Source organism: Oncorhynchus kisutch, linkage group LG20 (genome assembly GCF_002021735.2).
Source record: "Oncorhynchus kisutch isolate 150728-3 linkage group LG20, Okis_V2, whole genome shotgun sequence".
In the NCBI taxonomy this organism is placed as follows: Eukaryota; Metazoa; Chordata; class Actinopteri; order Salmoniformes; family Salmonidae; genus Oncorhynchus; species Oncorhynchus kisutch.
Genome location: NC_034193.2, coordinates 52,129,168 through 52,146,667, shown reverse-complemented (window position 1 = coordinate 52,146,667; position 17,500 = coordinate 52,129,168). Strand labels below are relative to the sequence as shown.

The following is a 17,500-nucleotide window of genomic DNA, read 5'->3' as shown; positions in this document are numbered from 1 at the left end:
CTTAGAGGTGTCTCACGTTGGTGAAAACACAGACAGAGATACAAAGACAGACAGAGAAGTGCAGAGGTGTTGTCTCATGTTGTTGAGAGGCAATTCAGAGAAATATACACACACAACACGAGTGGAAAGACCAACAGAGACAGCTGGATAGAAAGACAAGCACAGGAGAGAAACAGAAAGATGTGTGTTGTCTCACTTGGTTGCTTGGTGACTCAGGCCAGACAGGGTCCTCTGCAGCCAGGGCGATGCTGCTCATTGCGATCACAGACAGGATACTGAACTCAAAGTACTTCCTGGTCAGGATGTAGTGGCAGCACCTACGGAACCTGCAACACACACACACAATACAACGCACCCACAAAGTGATGCATGCTGTTTCAATAGTTTGTGTAGCTAGCTTGTTACTCTGTCTTATTTTTCCAGGAATCATGGGGCTCCTTGCATGTTCCAACATTTGACCAAATGGACTACGCATCTGGGAACTTGTTCTGTGCTCCGTTCTGTGTGGTTACGTTTGGACTGGTACTCCCCTCTTCCGTTTCCTGAATGGAACATAACTTCTCTCTCTATCACACATACACCATATGACCAAAAGTAGGTGGACTTCTACTCGAACATCTCATTCCAAAATCATGGGCATTAATATGGAGTTGGTTCCCTCTTTGCTGCTACTGGATGTTGGAACATTGCTGCGGGGACTTGCTTCCATTCAGCCACAAGAGCATTAGTGAGGTCGGGCACTGATTTTGGGCGATTAGGCCTGGCTTGCAGTCGGCGTTCCAATTCATCCCAAAGGTATTCGATGGGGTTGAGGTCAGGGCTCTGTGCAGGCCAGTTAAGTTCTTCCATACCGATCTCAACAAACCATTTCTGTATGGACAACACTTTGTGCACAGGGGCATTGTCATGATGAAACAGGAAAGGGCCATCCCCAAAATGTTGCCACAAAGTTGGAAGCACAGAATCGACTAGAATGTATGCTGTTGCATTAAGATATCCCTTCACAGCGTCCCGAGTGGTGCAGTGGTCTAAGGCACTGCATCGCAGTGCTAGAGGCGTCACTACAGATCCGGGTTGTCCGGGTTAGGGGAGGCGTTGTCCGGGTTAGGGGAGGCGTTGTCCGGGTTAGGGGAGGCGTTGTCCGGGTTAGGGAAGGGTTTGTCCGGCTGGGATGTCCTTGTCGAGCTCTACACCACTCCAGCCGACGCTTGGCATTGCGCGTGGTGATCTTAGGCTTGTTCGGCCATGGAAACACATTTCATGAAGCTCCCGACGAACAGTTCTTGTGCTGACGTTGCTTCCAGAGGCAGTTTGGAACTTGGTAGTGAGAGTTGCAACCGAGGACAGACTATTGTTATGCTCTACGTGCTTCAGTACTCGGAGGTCGATTTTATACACCTGTCAGCAACGAGTCTGGCTGAAATAGCTGAATCCACTCATTTGAAGGAGTGTCCACATACTTTTGTATATATAGTGTACAACACCCACGTACGCACACACACACTCACGGGTTGGTGGTGGACAGTATGAAACAGGAGCTGAACGGGGGCATTGGTTTGGGACCATCTTCATCGCCCCCTTCATCCTCCTCTTCCTCCTTCTTCTCCTCATCCTTCTTTTTCTGGTCTGTGTTAGCATTCTTGTTCACTGAGATGAAGAGAGGAAAAAAGGAGAGAGCGAGAGAGAGAGATGAAGAGAGAGAGTTGAAGAGAGTCAAGAGAGAGTGTCAAAGTATTAGAATGATCCAAAAGAGTACATTCACCACCCATACATAAACTCACACACACACACACACCCCGCCTTCCCCCACACACACCCACCCACCTTGCAGGATGGCATTGGTGGAGGGATATGGATAGACAGGAGGCATCATATCCACGACTGTATGACCCGGCTTGGCCATACTGGTCAGAATTAGACTGTCCATACTATGGTGGTGTGTGTCTGCTGTCACACTGCGGTTCAGGAGGTTATTCACAAGGTCAGGGTGGTCTGGGGGCAGCGGGTGGAGGGTGTGGTCGTGTAGTTTGCTGTTGTTGAGGAGGTTGTCTAGGTCTTCCCTGTACTGACTGTCCTGTCTGAGGATGGGCCGAGCGGTGGAGAGGTTGGGGCCACTGCAGTGGTGGTCTCTGACGGAGGGATGGGGGGGTGGGAGGAGAGGGAGGGAGTGGGAAAGAGAGGAAGAGTGAGAGGGGGTAGAGTTTGGGGGAGGCAGGCGCAAGGACAGTGACATCTTGCAAAAACATAGTTACTATGCTGCTCATTTAATGACATACACTACAGGACACTGGCTTCGACAAATTAATAGCAATCTACACCACCGTTCAAAAGTTTGGGGTCACTTAGAAATGTATTTTTCTTTTTAAAGAAAAGCAACAAACAAAAGTCCATTAAAATAACATCAGATTGATCAGAAATACAGTGTAGACATTGTTAATGTTGGAAAAGGCAGATTTTTAATGGAATATCTACATAGGCATACAGACAATGGACAATGACTCAAAGCACAGCTCCAAACTATGCAAGAACTATTTAGGGAAGAAGCAGTCAGCTGGTATTCTGTCTATAAGGGAGTGGCCACCACAGTCACAGGATCTCAACCCTATTGAGCTGTTTTGGGAGCAGCTTGACCGTATGGTACATAAGAAGTGCCCATCAAGCCAATCCAACTTGTGGGAGGAGCTTCAGGAAGCCTGGGGTGGAATCTCTTCAGATTACCTCAACAAATTGACAACTAGAATGCCAAAGGTCTGCAAGGCTGTAATTGCTGCAAATGGAAGATTCTTTGACAAAAGCAAAGTTTGAAGGACACAATTATTATTTCAATTAAAAATCATTATTTATAACCTTGTCAACGTCTTGACTATATGTCCTATTCATTTTGCAACTCATTTCGTGTATGTTTTCATGGAAAACAAGGACATTTGTAAGTGACCCCAAACTTTTTGATCCCCAAAGGAAACATTAGGTTTGATATTGACAGATTCAGACACAGACACACGGATCCTCTGTCACTCACTTTCTAACTCGATGCTGTCGGCTCCTCTCTCCATGCCGATGACGCCTCGGCCTCCTCCCCTCCCCCTCTACCTCACCCCCCTCCCCTACCACTACACCTTCTGATCCCTTACACTTATGCCTTCTCCCTCCCTCCTCCCCCTCCCTCCTAACCCTCCTGTGCCTCCTCTTCTCATCCCCCACTCCTCCCTCGCTACAATGCGGTGACACACTCCTCCCCTCCTTCCCTTCTTTATGCCTACATCTCCTTCCATGTTCCCTTCTTTCTTCAATACCCTCCAGCGTCTGCAGGGACAATCTGCTCCCCCCGTGCCCCAGACGGGCCTCTCTCTCTGGGCCACTACCTCCCCTTGGTTCACCCCCCCTGTTCCTCTGATGGTAGCAGGCCTGGCGTCTGATGTATTCTTCAGCCCTCTGCTGGCCCAGGGTGTCCTGCGGGTCTAGAGGGGGCTCTCCGGGCCGGGTCTTGTTGGTGTTGTTGTTGCGGTTGTCCTGGGGGTTGACCACCAGCGGACGGTCCAGGTGGGTCTTCATGTCCCCCGCACGATGGGGGTACGACACCTGGGGAGGGAGGGGGTTAAGGATGGTAATGATGTTATCTTCTGAAACGGGATCAATAAGTTACTTTATATAGGCAAACAACAAGGGCAGAATCCTAACATGTGGACCTCAAGTTAAGATTCTTCCATAAATAAAGAAAACCCTATGTTTCATCTCTTCTAACTCAAATCCTTTCTCCTTTCCTGAGCCCTACTCCTAGAACCAGAGATATACAGAGTTTAGCAAACAGTCCGCCATTTTGTCACCAAAGGTTCTAATTGTGGATGTAACTAGTGGGACATTTTTGGCACCAATAGCTACCAGTAATTTACCAAAGTTACCGGAATCGTCTGTAATTTTGGTAATTAACAGGTAATCTATGGCAATCTATGGTAACTTTGGTCATTCAGACCTGAATAACATAATAAAAAATCTATTCACATATTGTCCATAAGTTTCTAGTGGATAGACCATATGGATCAAGAGAAAATAGCCTAGTTAATGGAAAAAGCATTTAATCAACAACGGCGTTATTTTCAATTTACTCTGCAACTCTTCCAACTGTTGACTTTATTCACAACAGCCACCAGTTTGGAGGCAGAACATTTACAACGTTGAAATACTGACACAGTAAAATAAATAAAAGTGTAAAGATATATAGAAATTATATATTATGCTGAAACTCATATTAAACACCAGTGGTATTCACGAAGTTGATTGTTTATTTTTAGGACAATGTTTTACAATTTAGTCATTCCATTTTTTATTTTCAAATCATCTTATATGATTATTCAATATATTTTACATGTGATAAGGCCACACAGAAATTCTGGTAGTTTACCGGCAAAATTTGAAAGTTCCAGTAATATATCCTCCCTTTGCAACCATAGGCACCAACATGGGGTCCATTATAAACCATAGGCACCAACATGGGGTCCATTATAAACCATAGGCACCAACATGGTGTCCATTATAAACCATAGGCACCAATATGATGTCCATTATAAACCATAGGCACCAACATGGTGTCCATTATAAACCATAGGCACCAACATGGTGTCCATTATAAACCATAGGCACCAACATGGGGTCCATTATAAACCATAGGCACCAACATGGGGTCCATTATAAACCATAGGCACCAACATGATGTCCATTATAAACCATAGGCACCAACATGGGGTCCATTATAAACCATATGCACCAACATGGGGTCCATTATAAACCATAGGCACCAACATGGTGTCCATTATAAACCACAGGCACCAACATGGGGTCCATTATACACCATAGGCACCAACATGGGGTCCACTATAAACCATAGGCACCACCATGGGGTCCATTATAAACCATAGGCACCAACATGGTGTCCATTATGAACTATAGGCACCAATAGGCACCAACACGGGGTCCATTATAAACCATAGGCACCAACATGGGGTCCATTATAAACCATAGGCACCAACATGGGGTCCATTATAAACCATAGGCACCAACATGGGGTCCATTATAAACCATAGGCACCAATATGGTGTTCATTATAAACCATAGGCACCAATATGGTGCCCATTATAAACCATAGGCACCAACATGGTGTCCATTATAAACCATAAAGGGAAAGGGGGATACCTAGTCAGTTGTACAACTGGATGCATTCAACTGAAATGTGTCTTCCGCATTTAACCCAACCCCTCTGAATCAGAGGTACCAATATGGCGCCAATTATAAACCATAGGCACCAACATGGTGTTCATTATAAACCATAGGCACCAACATGGGGTCCATTATAAACCATAGGCACCAATATGGGGTTCATTATAAACCATAGGCACCAACACGGGGTCCATTATAAGCCATAGGCACCAACATGATGTCCATTATAAACTATAGGCACCAATATGGTGTCCATTATGAACTATAGGCACCAACATGGGGTCCATTATAAACCATAGGCACCAACATGGGGTCCATTATAAACCATAGGCACCAATATGATGTCCATTATAAACCATAGGCACCAACATGGGGTCCATTATAAACCATAGGCACCAACATGGGGTCCATTATAAACCATAGGCACCAACATGGTGTCCATTATAAACCATAAATGGAAAGGGGGATACCTAGTCAGTTGTACAACTAGATGCATTCAACTGAAATGTGTCTTCCGCATTTAACCCAACCCCTCTGAATCAGAGGTACCAATATGGCGCCAATTATAAACCATAGGCACCAATATGGTGCCCATTATAAACCATAGGCACCAACATGGGGTCCATTATAAACCATAAAAGGAAAGGGGGATACCTAGTCAGTTGTACAACTGGATGCATTCAACGGAAATGTGTCTTCCGCATTTAACCCAACCCCTCTGAATCAGAGGTACCAATATGGTGCCAATTATAAACCATAGGCACCAACATGGTGTTCATTATAAACCATAGGCACCAACACGGGGTCCATTATAAACCATAGGCACCAATATGGGGTCCATTATAAACCATAGGCACCAATATGGGGTTCATTATAAACCATAGGCACCCACATGGGGTCCATTATAAACCATAGGCACCAACATGGTGTCCATTATAAACTATAGGCACCAATATGGTGTCCATTATAAACTATAGGCACCAACATGGGGTGCCTAGTCAGTTGTACAACTGGATGCATTCAACTGAAATGTGTCTTCCGCATTTAACCCAACCCTTCTGAATCAGAGGTACCAATATGGGGTTCATTATAAACCATAGGCACCAATATGGGGTTCATTATAAACCATAGGCACCAATACGGCGACCATTATGAACCATAAATCTCAGGTTTGCTGAACTACTATATATATATACACACAGTTGACTCCTGATGATTGCAAATGCCAAGAGTGTGCAAAGCTGTCATCAAGGCAAAGGGTGGCTATTTGAAGAATCTCAAATATTAAATATATTTTGATTAGTTTAACACTTTTTTGGTTACTACATGATTCCATATGTGTTATTCATACTTTTGAATACTTCACTATTATTCTCTCCCTCCCCCTCTCCTCTGACCATCCAGTGTTCTGTATCTCAGCCTCCCCCTCTCCTCTGACCTTCCAGTGTTCTGTGTCTCTCCCTCCCCCTCTCCCCCTCTCCCCTGACCCTCCAGTGTTCTGTGTCTCTCACCTCTCCCTCCCCCTCTCCTCTGACCTTCCAGTGTTCTGTGTCTCTCACCTCTCCCTCTCCTCTGACCTTCCAGTGTTCTGTGTCTCTCACCTCTCCCTCTCCCCTGACCTTCCAGTGTTCTGTGTCTCTCACCTCTCCCTCCTCTTCTCCCCTGACCTTCCAGTGTTCTTTATCTCTCACCTCTCCCTCCTCTTCTCCCCTGACCTTCCAGTGTTCTGTATCTCTCACCTCTCCCTCCCCCTCTCCTCTGACCTTCCAGTGTTCTGTGTATCTCACCTCTGCCTCCCCCTCTCCCCTGACCTTCCAGTGTTCTGTATCTCTCACCTCTCCCTCCCCCTCTCCTCTGACCTTCCAGTGTTCTGTGTCTCTCACCTCTCCCTCTCCTCTGACCTTCCAGTGTTCTGTGTCTCTCACCTCTCCCTCCCCCTCTCCCCTGACCTTCCAGTCCTCCGTGTCCATCTCGTTGTACAGGGCCTCTCTGCTGGTCATCAGGTTCTGTCTCCTTATCTCACTGGTCCTCTGTTCCCACACAGATTTGCCACCAGCCTTATTATTCTTCTGCTGCTCCTTACTGTGGGGAGAGAAAACAAGAAAGAAAATAAGGAAGAAAGAAAGAAAGAAAGAGAGAGAGAGAGGGAAGTGTAGAAGAAGAAGATACGGAGAGGAAGATAGGGATAAGAAAGAAGAGAGGAGAAGGGGATCAGTTGTGAATGTTGCTAGACGAGATAGAAGAGATAACTAGACGTTTTTTCTCCCAGCCCCCCTAAGCGATGATGTCATAGACCCAACAGCAGACAGACAGCCAGTGAGAAGAGTCCTTGTAGCCCACATAGGAATACACTGCAGAGGTTGCTGTGATGATGATGATTACGATGATGATGGTGGTGAAGATGATTATGATGGAAGTGCCAAAACATCGACAGATACCTCAAATTAAGGTAGTTTTTACACATAAATTGTTTATTACAAGATTTTGTTGAATAAGCCTTTTTGTTTGATGAATTTTTAACCACATTATTTTACAAACATTATATCAACAAAATCTCAAACAGTTTGTTTCAATATATACAAACGATTCCCTTCTTGCGAGACAAAGACAGAGACAAAGACAGAGACGTAGACATAGCCATGGACTTTTGAGAAGGTAGGGGGTGAAATGTGTTACAGCCTTCAGCCCCCCCTCAACTGCACCCCCACCCCCCTCCCAAATGACCCCTCCTGTACTTCCCCTCGAGTACCTCACTAACACCTCTTACCTCCAACGATTCAGATATTTCAGATCATTCTAGACGTGAATGATGACAAATCCTCATAGAAAAGAATGGTCAGTTTTCAATTCAAATATGACATTTCAATTCATCCTTTTGAATCTACTGAATTGAAACTGGAATTGACCCCAACAACCCCAGCTAGCCAGCTTATCACACCTACTAACAAAATGACAGCCAGCCAGAGGTGAACAAACAGACACCAAAACAAGGATCAGGAATTAGGATTGGCAAAACACAAAAACGATCCCAAAGTTCCCAGGTTTTCCAGAAATCACAACTGGAATATTCCAACTGGAAATGTTCAAATATATGTATGTTTTTACCCCCGGAGGTTTTTAGAATGTTGCAACCCTAAATCATGAAACAGCACGGAAAGACAGACTGAAAAAACTACACTAACAAAAGAACGACACGAACTTAAAAAATAAAGGAACAACAACATCAGAAAAGGATGGATGAGGAAAGGATCAAATAAAAAGTCAAAAATAAAAAAGTAAAGCGTAAAATGAGATAAACGAGTAAATACCAGTCAAGCACATTCTCTGTGGCATCGATACGCTCAGTTTTTGTTACTGTCACTCTGAAGAGGAGACAAGGAGGGAGGGAGCGACACAGCCGACATAAAAACAACGCCGCCACAACCTTCCTCCCACCACTTCTACCGTACACAACGTTTATATACAACCTTCTCACAACATTTCCTTTTTTTCTTTCTGTCCACAACGTTTCCACAACGTTGAGAAGAGTGAGTGTGCTCAGAGTGTTGTTAGTGTCATGAGAAATAGGGGTGTTAGGAAGGTGAATAGAAACAATGTCCTCCCTCCACCTCTACTATATACAACATTCACAAGAGTGAAAGAGTGAGTCCTGGCAGTTAGTGTAAGAAGAGGTGGTAAACCTTCTCAGAACATTTACAGAACCTTCAGACAACCTTTAGACAACGTTTAGAAGAGTGAGTTAGTGTGTTCGTGTAGGAAGAAGGGGAGGGTTGGTTTGGAGGAGGGTTAGTTACCGGTAGGTGGTGTGTATAAAAACAACCTTCCCATGTTTAAATAACCTTTAGACAACGTTTAGACAACCTTTAGACTAGGGTTGTCATGATACCAGTCTCACAAGAAAACACAACATAAAACGACTTCAAACCAAATGACATTTCATTAGTCACATGCGCCGAATACAACAGTGAAATGCTTACTTACAAGCCCCTAACCAACAATGCAGTTTTAAAAAACATGAATAAGAATAAGAAATAATAGTTACAAGTAGTTAAAGAGCAGTGTGCAGGGGCACTGGTTAGTCAAGGTAATTTTTTATTTATTTAACTAGGCAAGTCAGTTAGGAACAAATGCTTATTTTTAATGACGTCCTAGGAACAGTGGGTTAACTGCCTTGTTCAGAGGCAGAACGACAGATGTGTACCTTGTCAGCTCGGGGATTAGATCTTGCAACCTAACCACTAGGCTACCTGCCGCCCCATATGTACATGTAGGTAGAGTGACTATGCATAGATAATAACAGAGAGTAGCAGCAGCAATGCAAATAGTCTGGGTAGCCATTTGATTAGATGTTCAGGAGTCTTATGGCTTGGGGGTAGAAGCTGTTTAGAAGCCTCTTGGACCTAGACTTGGCACTCCGGTACTGCTTGCCATGCAGTAGCAGAGAGAACGGTCTATGACTAGGGTGGCTGGAGTCTTTGACAATTTTTAGGGCCTTCCTCTGACACTGCCTGGTATATAGGTCCTGGATGGCAGGAAGTTTGGCCCCAGTGACGTACTGGGCCGTAAACACTACCCTCTGTAGTGCCTTGCGGTCGAAGGCCGAGCAGTTGCCATACCAGGCAGTGATGCAACCAGTCAGGGTGCTCTCGATGGTGCAGCTGTAGAACCTTTTGAGGATCTGAGGACCCATGCCAAATATTTTTGGTCTTTAGATGGGGAATAGGTTTTGTCGTGCCCTCTTCACGACTGTCTTGGTGTGCTTGGACCATGTTAGTTGGTTGGTGATGTGGACGTTAAGGAACTTGAAACTCTCAACCTACTCCACTACAGCCCCATCGATGAGAATGGGGGCGTGCTCAGTCATCCTTTCCTGTAGTCCTCAATCATCTCCTTTGTCTTGATCACGTTGAGGGAGAGGTTGTTGTCCTGGCACCACACGGCCAGGCCTCTGACCTCCTCCCTATAGGCTGTCTCGTCGTTGTCGGTGATCAGGCCTACAACTGTTGTGTCATCGGCAAACTTAATGATGGTGTTGGAGTCGTGCCTGGCCATGCAGTCATGAGTGAACAGGGAGTACAGGAGGGGACTGAGCATGCACCCCTGAGGGGCCCCTGTGTTGAGGATCAGTGTGGCGGATGTGTTGTTACCTACACTTACCACCTGTGGGCGGCCCGTCAGGGAGTCCAGGATCCAGTTGCAGAGGGAGGTGTTTAGTTCCAGGGTCCTTAGCTTAGTGATGAGCTTTGAGGGCACTATGGTGTTGAACACTGAGCTGTAGTCAATGAATAGCATTCTCACATAGGTGTTCCTTTTGTCCAGGTGGGAAAGGGCAGTGTGGAGTGCAATAGAGATTGCATAATCTCTGGATCTGTTAGGGCGTTATGCAAATTGTAGTGGGTCTATGGTTTCTGGGATAATGGTGTTGATGTGAGCCATGACCAGCCTTTCAAAGCACTTCATGGCTACAGAGTGCTACGGGTCAGTAGTCATTTAGGCAGGTTACCTTAGTGTTCTTGGGCACAGAGACTATGGTGTTCGGCTTAAAATATTTTGGTATTATAGACTCGGACATGGAGAGGTTGAAAATGTCAGTAAAGACACTTGCCAGTTGGTCAGCACATGCTCGCAGTACACATCCTGGTAATCCGTCTGGCCCTGCAGCCTTGTTAATGTTGACCTGTTTAAAGGTCTTACTCACGTTGGCTGCGGGGGACATGATCACACAATCGTCCAGAACAGCTGGTGCTCTCATGCATGTTTCAGTGTTATTTCCCTCGAAGCGAGCATAGAAGTAGTTTAGCTAGTCTGGTAGGCTCGTGTTACTGGGCAGCTCTAGGCTGTGCTTCCCTTTGTAGTCTGTAATGGTTTTCAAGCCCTGCCACATCCAACGAGCGTCGGAGCCGGTGTAGTACGTCCTGTATTGACACTTTGCTTATTGGATGGTTTGTCAGAGGACATAGCGGGAATTCTTGTAAGCTTCCGGGTTAGAGTCCCGCTCCTTGAAAGTGGCAGCTTTAGCCTTTACCTCCGTGCGGATGTTGCCTGTAATCCATGTGTTCTGGTTGGGGTATGTACGTACGGTCACTGTGGGGACAACGTCATCGATGCACTTATTGAGGAAGCCAGTGACTGATGTGTTGTACTCCTTAATGTCATCGGAAGAATCCCGGAACATATTCCAGTCTGTGATAGCAAAACAGTCCTGTTGCTTTGCATCTGCTTCATCTGACCACTTTTTTATTGACCGAGTCACTGGTGCTTCCTGCTTTAATTTTTGCTCGTAAGCAGGAATCAGGAGGATGGAATTATGGTCAGATTTGCCAAATAAAGGGAGAGGGAGAGCTTTGTACGCATCTCTGTGTGTGGAGTAAAGGTGGTCTAGAGTTGTTTTCCCTCTGGTTGCACATTTAACATGCGGATAGAAATTTGGTAAAACAAATGTAAGTTTCTCCTGTTGGAAACAAACAGCCTTACGATGTCACCCAGAGTCACATGTTTCTATACCACACTATATTTTACAGGACCAAAGAGTTTAGTCTGCTTTCTGTTTTCCTTCCTGCCGTGGAAAATCAGGTGTCGTAGTATGGCGATACTGGTCCTATGACAACATTTAGAAGAGTGTTTGGAGGGGGTTTGTTGTTGGACTAATGTGTTTGTGCTTCTGTTTAAATCACCACCACCAAGTCAAAGGCATTAGCATCTGATATATGGCACCTTGAATGTGTGTGTCTATGGCTGCATTTACACAGGGCAGCCCAAGTCTAATCTTTTGCCCAAAAGAGCTGATCTGATTGGTCAAAAGATCACAATTGGGCTGCCTGTGTAAATGCAGCCTGTCATATTGTGAAGTCTTGATAAACAGTATCTTAATACAGTATTGTTAATGTATAGCAGGGAAATGTACACACACTCTCGCTCCTCCGTTCCATCCCTTACGTCTTCTAAGACATGACTAAACCTATTGTTCTCCGTGTAAAAAACCACTAAGACAGGCGCAGAGTACCGGGTAAGGACTTTTCATAAAGGCCTGGAGAGGCTTATGTCAAATCTGCTTCTCCTTGCAGAAACAGCAGACAATGGAACACACACACACACACACACACACACACACACACACACACACACACACACACACACACACACACACACAAAAGGGCACATCAAACATTTCAAAGGGCCACAGAATTTCAGTAGAAACTATTTCCTTTTCCTGTCACTGTCTTTGATGATAAGAAGATGCCATTCTTCTGGCTGTAGTCTGTCTTTGCCCGCTAGCGTTGCCGCGTAGCCACTTAGCTCGTTTCCATTGACTCTGAATGGAATTAGGGTGGAATTACGTTTTAGTGCACTCACTCACTGTCAAATTTGATGATGCTTCGTACATTTTTTTTAAGGGACCTTGCCACTCCTCGAAGCTCAAACTAGTATATTTAACTATGCTTCCTTCCCATAACTAGTATAGTTTATTTAACCTCCTTCTCATAATTACTGTAGTGTATTTAACCTTGTACCTCTCTTGATGATGACTGTGATTAAAGTTGAAGAAGCCTAGGTCAGTGGCTACGGAGATTTAGGTCGAGTGGGAGATGGAGTGAGCGTCAGATTGAGTCTTGAAGTGTGTGTTGGTCGGATTGAGTAGAGTGTTGGAGTGTACATTAGACTGAGTACTGATGTACCGTGTGTGTGTGTGTGTGTGTGTGTGTGTGTGTGTGTGTGTGTGTGTGTGTGTGTGTGTGTGTGTGTGTGTGTGTGTGTGTGTGTGTGTGTGTGTGTGTGTGTGTGTACAGTAACTGTTTCCAGTGTATCAGTATATTTGCCTTCATATGTGACACAACTGAAATAACCACAGATCTAGAATATGGATAGATAGATGTATATAATATAGATAGAATATAGACAGATAGAATATAGATAGATAGATGATAAAGTATAGATATATAGATAGATAGATAGAATATAGATAGATGGATAGAATATAGAGAGATAGAATATAGATAGATAGATAGATAGATAGATAGATAGATAGATAGATACAGTGCATTCAAAAAGTATTCAGACCCCTTCACTTTTTCCACATTTTGTTACATTACAGCCATTTTGCAAATGTATAAAAAAAACGCAAATATCACATTTACATAAGTATTCAGACCCTTTACTCAGTACTTTGTTGAAGCACCTTTGGCAACGATTACAGCCTTGAGTCTTCTTGGGAATGAAGTTTGGGTCTTCTTGGGAATGAAGTTTGGGTCTTCTTGGGAATGAAGTTTGGGTCTTCTTGGGAATTAAGTTTGGGTCTTCTTGGGAATGATGTTTGGGTCTTCTTGGGAATGACGTTTGAGTCTTCTTGGGAATGATGTTTGGGTCTTCTTGGGAATGATGTTTGGGTCTTCTTGGGAATGAAGTTTGGGTCTTCTTGGGAATGATGTTTGGGTCTTCTTGGGAATGACGTTTGAGTCTTCTTGGGAATGACGTTTGGGTCTTGGGAACGATGTTTGGGTCTTCTTGGGAATGATGTTTGGGTCTTCTTGGGAATGAAGTTTGAGTCTTCTTGGGAATGAAGTTTGAGTCTTCTTGGGAATGACGTTTGAGTCTTCTTGGGAATGATGTTTGGGTCTTCTTGGGAATGAAGTTTGGCACACCTGTATTTGGGGAGTTTCTCCCATTAATCTCTGCAGATCCCCTCAAGCTGCACCGCTATTTTCAGGTCTCTCCAAAGATGTTTGATCGGGTTCAAGTCCGGGCTCTGGCTGGGCCACTCAAGGACATTCAGAGACTTGTCCTGAAGCCACTCCTGCGTGTGCTTAGGGTTGTTGTGCTGTTGGAAGGTGAAACTTCGCCCCAGTCTGAGGTCCTGAGCCCCCTGGAACAGATTTTCATCAAGGATCTCTCTGTAATTTGCTCCGTTCATCTTTCCCTCGATCCTCACTAGTCTCCCATGCTTCACCGTGGGGATGGTGCCAGGTTTCCTCCAGACGTGGTGCTTGGCATTGAGGCCAAAGAGTTCAATCTTGGTTTCATCAGAACAGAGAATCTTGTTTGTCATGGTCTGAGAGTCCTTTAGGTGCACAACTCCAAGCAGTCTGTTATGTCTTTCACTGAGGAGTGGCTTCCATCTGGCCACTCTACCATGAAGGCCTGATTGGTAGAGTGCTGCAGAGATGGTTGTCCTTCTGGAAAGTTCTCCCATCTCCACAGAGGAACTCTGGAGCTCTGTCAGAGTGAACATCGGGTTCTTGGTCACCTCCCTGACCAAGGCCCTTCTCCTCATATCGCTCAGTTTTCCCGGGGGGCCAGCTCTAGGAAGAGTCTTGGTGGTTCTAAACTTCTTCCATTTAAGAATGAGGGAGGCCAATGTGTTTTTGGGGACCTTCATTGCTGCAGAAATTGTTTGGTTCCCTTCCCCAGATCTGTGCCTCGACACAATCCTGTCTCGGAGCTCTACGGAAAATTCCTTTGACCTCACAGCTTGTTTTTTTTTGCTCTGACATGCACTGTGGGACCTTATATAGACAGGTGTGCACCTTTCCATATCATGTCCAATCAATTGAATTTACCACAGGTGGACTCCAATCAAGTTGTAGAAACATCAAGGATGATCAATGGAAACAGGATGCACCTGATCTCAACTTCGAGTCTCATAGCAAAGGGTCTGAATACTTATGTAAATAAGGTATTTACATTTTAAAAACCTGCTTTCGCTTGTCATTATGGGCTGTTGTGTGTAGATTGATGAGGATTATTTAAAAAAATCCATTTTAGAACAAGGCTGTAATGTAAGAAATGTGAAAAAGTAAAGGGATCTGAATACATTCCGAATGTACTGTAGACAGACAGACAGACAGACAGACAGACAGACAGACAGACAGACAGACAGATAGATGTGTACTCTACTCACGCAGCGATGGAGAGGTTAGCGGCAGACAGAGGACTAACTTCAGCCACCTCCTTGGCCTTCTGCAGGGTTGTCTTGGCATTAGCTGCCTCTTCTTGCTCCTCCTCATCCTGGAGGGAGGGAGGGAGGGAGAGAGGGAGGGAGGGAGGGAGGGAGGGAGGGAGGGAGGGAGGGAGGGAGGGAGGGAGGGAGGGAGGGAGGGAGGGAGGGAGGGAGGGAGGGAGGGAGGGAGGGAGGGAGGGAGGGAGGGAGGGAGGGAGGAGGGAGGGAGGGAGGGAGGGAGAAATAAACAGAGGGAGAGAGGGAGAGAAATAAATAGAGAGAGATAGAGAGAGAGAGAGAGAGAGAGAGAGAGAGAGAGAGAGAGAGAGAAAGAGAGTAAGAGAGAGAAAGCGAGAAGAAAAGAAAGAGCGAGAGAGAAAGAGAGCAACAGAAAGAGCGAGAAAGAGAAAGAGAGAGCATTAGCCATATGAAATAGACCTTATTCAGTCTGTGTGTTCTGTCATTGACAGCTAGTGGGGTGTCGAACATTAGTCAATTAACAATGTCTGAATAAGGTCTATCGCCTGGTCCAGTCAGTGGTAGGCAGGCTCAGTAGAAGAGTAAAACAGTACAGTATAATTCACAAAATTCCCTAGTTTTCCAGAAATACTTGTTGAAAGTTCCTGGAATTAGGAGAGCATAAGCAGGATACCCAGGAATCCTGGAAAACCCTGGGAATATGGGGAAAGTTACCAGAATTGTGCAACTAAGATCAGCTTGCCATCCCCAAATCCTAACCTTAACGTTAGTGGGGAAAAAGTATAAGGATAACTTCACCCATACACCCATACGGACATGTTCTGGCCTGGTTTAGATCTTATCTGTCGGAAAGATATCAGTTTGTCTCTGTGAATGGTTTGTCCTCTGACAAATCAACTGTACATTTCGGTGTTCCTCAAGGTTCCGTTTTAGGACCACTATTGTTTTCACTATATGTTTTACCTCTTGGGGATGTTATTCGAAAACATAATGTAAACTTTCACTGCTATGCGGATGACACACAGCTGTACATTTCAATGAAACATGGTGAAGCCCCAAAATTGCCCTCGCTAGAAGCATGTGTTTCAGACATAAGGAAGTGGATGGCTGCAAACTTTCTACTATTAAACTCGGACAAAACAGAGATGCTTGTTCTAGGTCCCAAGAAACAAAGAGATCTTCTGTTGAATCTGACAATTAATCTTAATGGTTGTACAGTCGTCTCAAATAAAACTGTGAAGGACCTCGGCGTTACTCTGGACCCTGATCTCTCTTTTGAAGAACATATCAAGACCATTTCAAGGACAGCTTTTTTCCATCTACGTAACATTGCAAAAATCTGAAACTTTCTGTCCAAAAATGATGCAGAAAAATTAATCCATGCTTTTGTCACTTCTAGGTTAGACTACTGCAATGCTCTATTTTCCGGCTACCCGGATAAAGCACTAAATAAACTTCAGTTAGTGCTAAATACGGCTGCTAGAATCCTGACTAGAACCAAAAAATTTGATCATATTACTCCAGTGCTAGCCTCTCTACACTGGCTTCCTGTCAAAGCAAGGGCTGATTTCAAGGTTTTACTGCTAACCTACAAAGCATTACATGGGCTTGCTCCTACCTATCTCTCTGATTTGGTCCTGCCGTACATACCTACACGTACGCTACGGTCACAAGACGCAGGCCTCCTAATTGTCCCTAGAATTTCTAAGCAAACAGCTGGAGGCAGGGCTTTCTCCTATAGAGCTCCATTTTTATGGAACGGTCTGCCTACCCATGTCAGAGACGCAAACTCGGTCTCAACCTTTAAGTCTTTACTGAAGACTCATCTCTTCAGTGGGTCATATGATTGAGTGTAGTCTGGCCCAGGAGTGGGAAGGTGAACGGAAAGGCTCTGGAGCAACGAACCGCCCTTGCTGTCTCTGCCTGGCCGGTTCCCCTCTTTCCACTGGGATTCTCTGCCTCTAACCCTATTACAGGGGCTGAGTCACTGGCTTGCTGGGGCTCTCTCATGCCGTCCCTGGAGGGGGTGCGTCACCTGAGTGGGTTGATTCACTGTTGTGGTCATCCTGTCTGGGTTGGCGCCCCCCCCTTGGGTTGTGCCGTGGCGGAGATCTTTGTGGGCTATACTCAGCCTTGTCTCAGGATGGTGAGTTGGTGGTTGAAGATATCCCTCTAGTGGTGTGGGGGCTGTGCTTTGGCAAAGTGGGTGGGGTTATATCCTTCCTGTTTGGCCCTGTCCGGGGGTGTCCTCGGATGGGGCCACAGTGTCTCCTGACCCCTCCTGTCTCAGCCTCCAGTATTTATGCTGCAGTAGTTTATGTGTCGGGGGGCTGGGGTCAGTTTGTTATATCTGGAGTACTTCTTCTGTCCTATTCG

At 45.3% G+C, this 17,500-nt stretch overlaps 1 protein-coding gene across 1 annotated transcript in view; it reads right to left on the bottom strand.

The window, feature by feature from the left end:
* LOC116352993 (voltage-dependent P/Q-type calcium channel subunit alpha-1A) overlaps nt 1-17,500 on the bottom strand; it is a gene marked incomplete at its 5' end in the record, with an annotated part of 68,136 nt that overhangs the window by 20,396 nt on the left and 30,240 nt on the right. Inside the window, 7 exons of the mRNA XM_031799136.1 lie at nt 197-326; nt 1,509-1,647; nt 1,825-2,129; nt 3,020-3,579; nt 7,137-7,293; nt 8,520-8,573; nt 15,107-15,213. Coding sequence (XP_031654996.1) covers nt 197-326; nt 1,509-1,647; nt 1,825-2,129; nt 3,020-3,579; nt 7,137-7,293; nt 8,520-8,573; nt 15,107-15,213 — 1,452 coding nt within the window. The remainder of the gene's footprint in view (nt 1-196; nt 327-1,508; nt 1,648-1,824; nt 2,130-3,019; nt 3,580-7,136; nt 7,294-8,519; nt 8,574-15,106; nt 15,214-17,500) is intronic.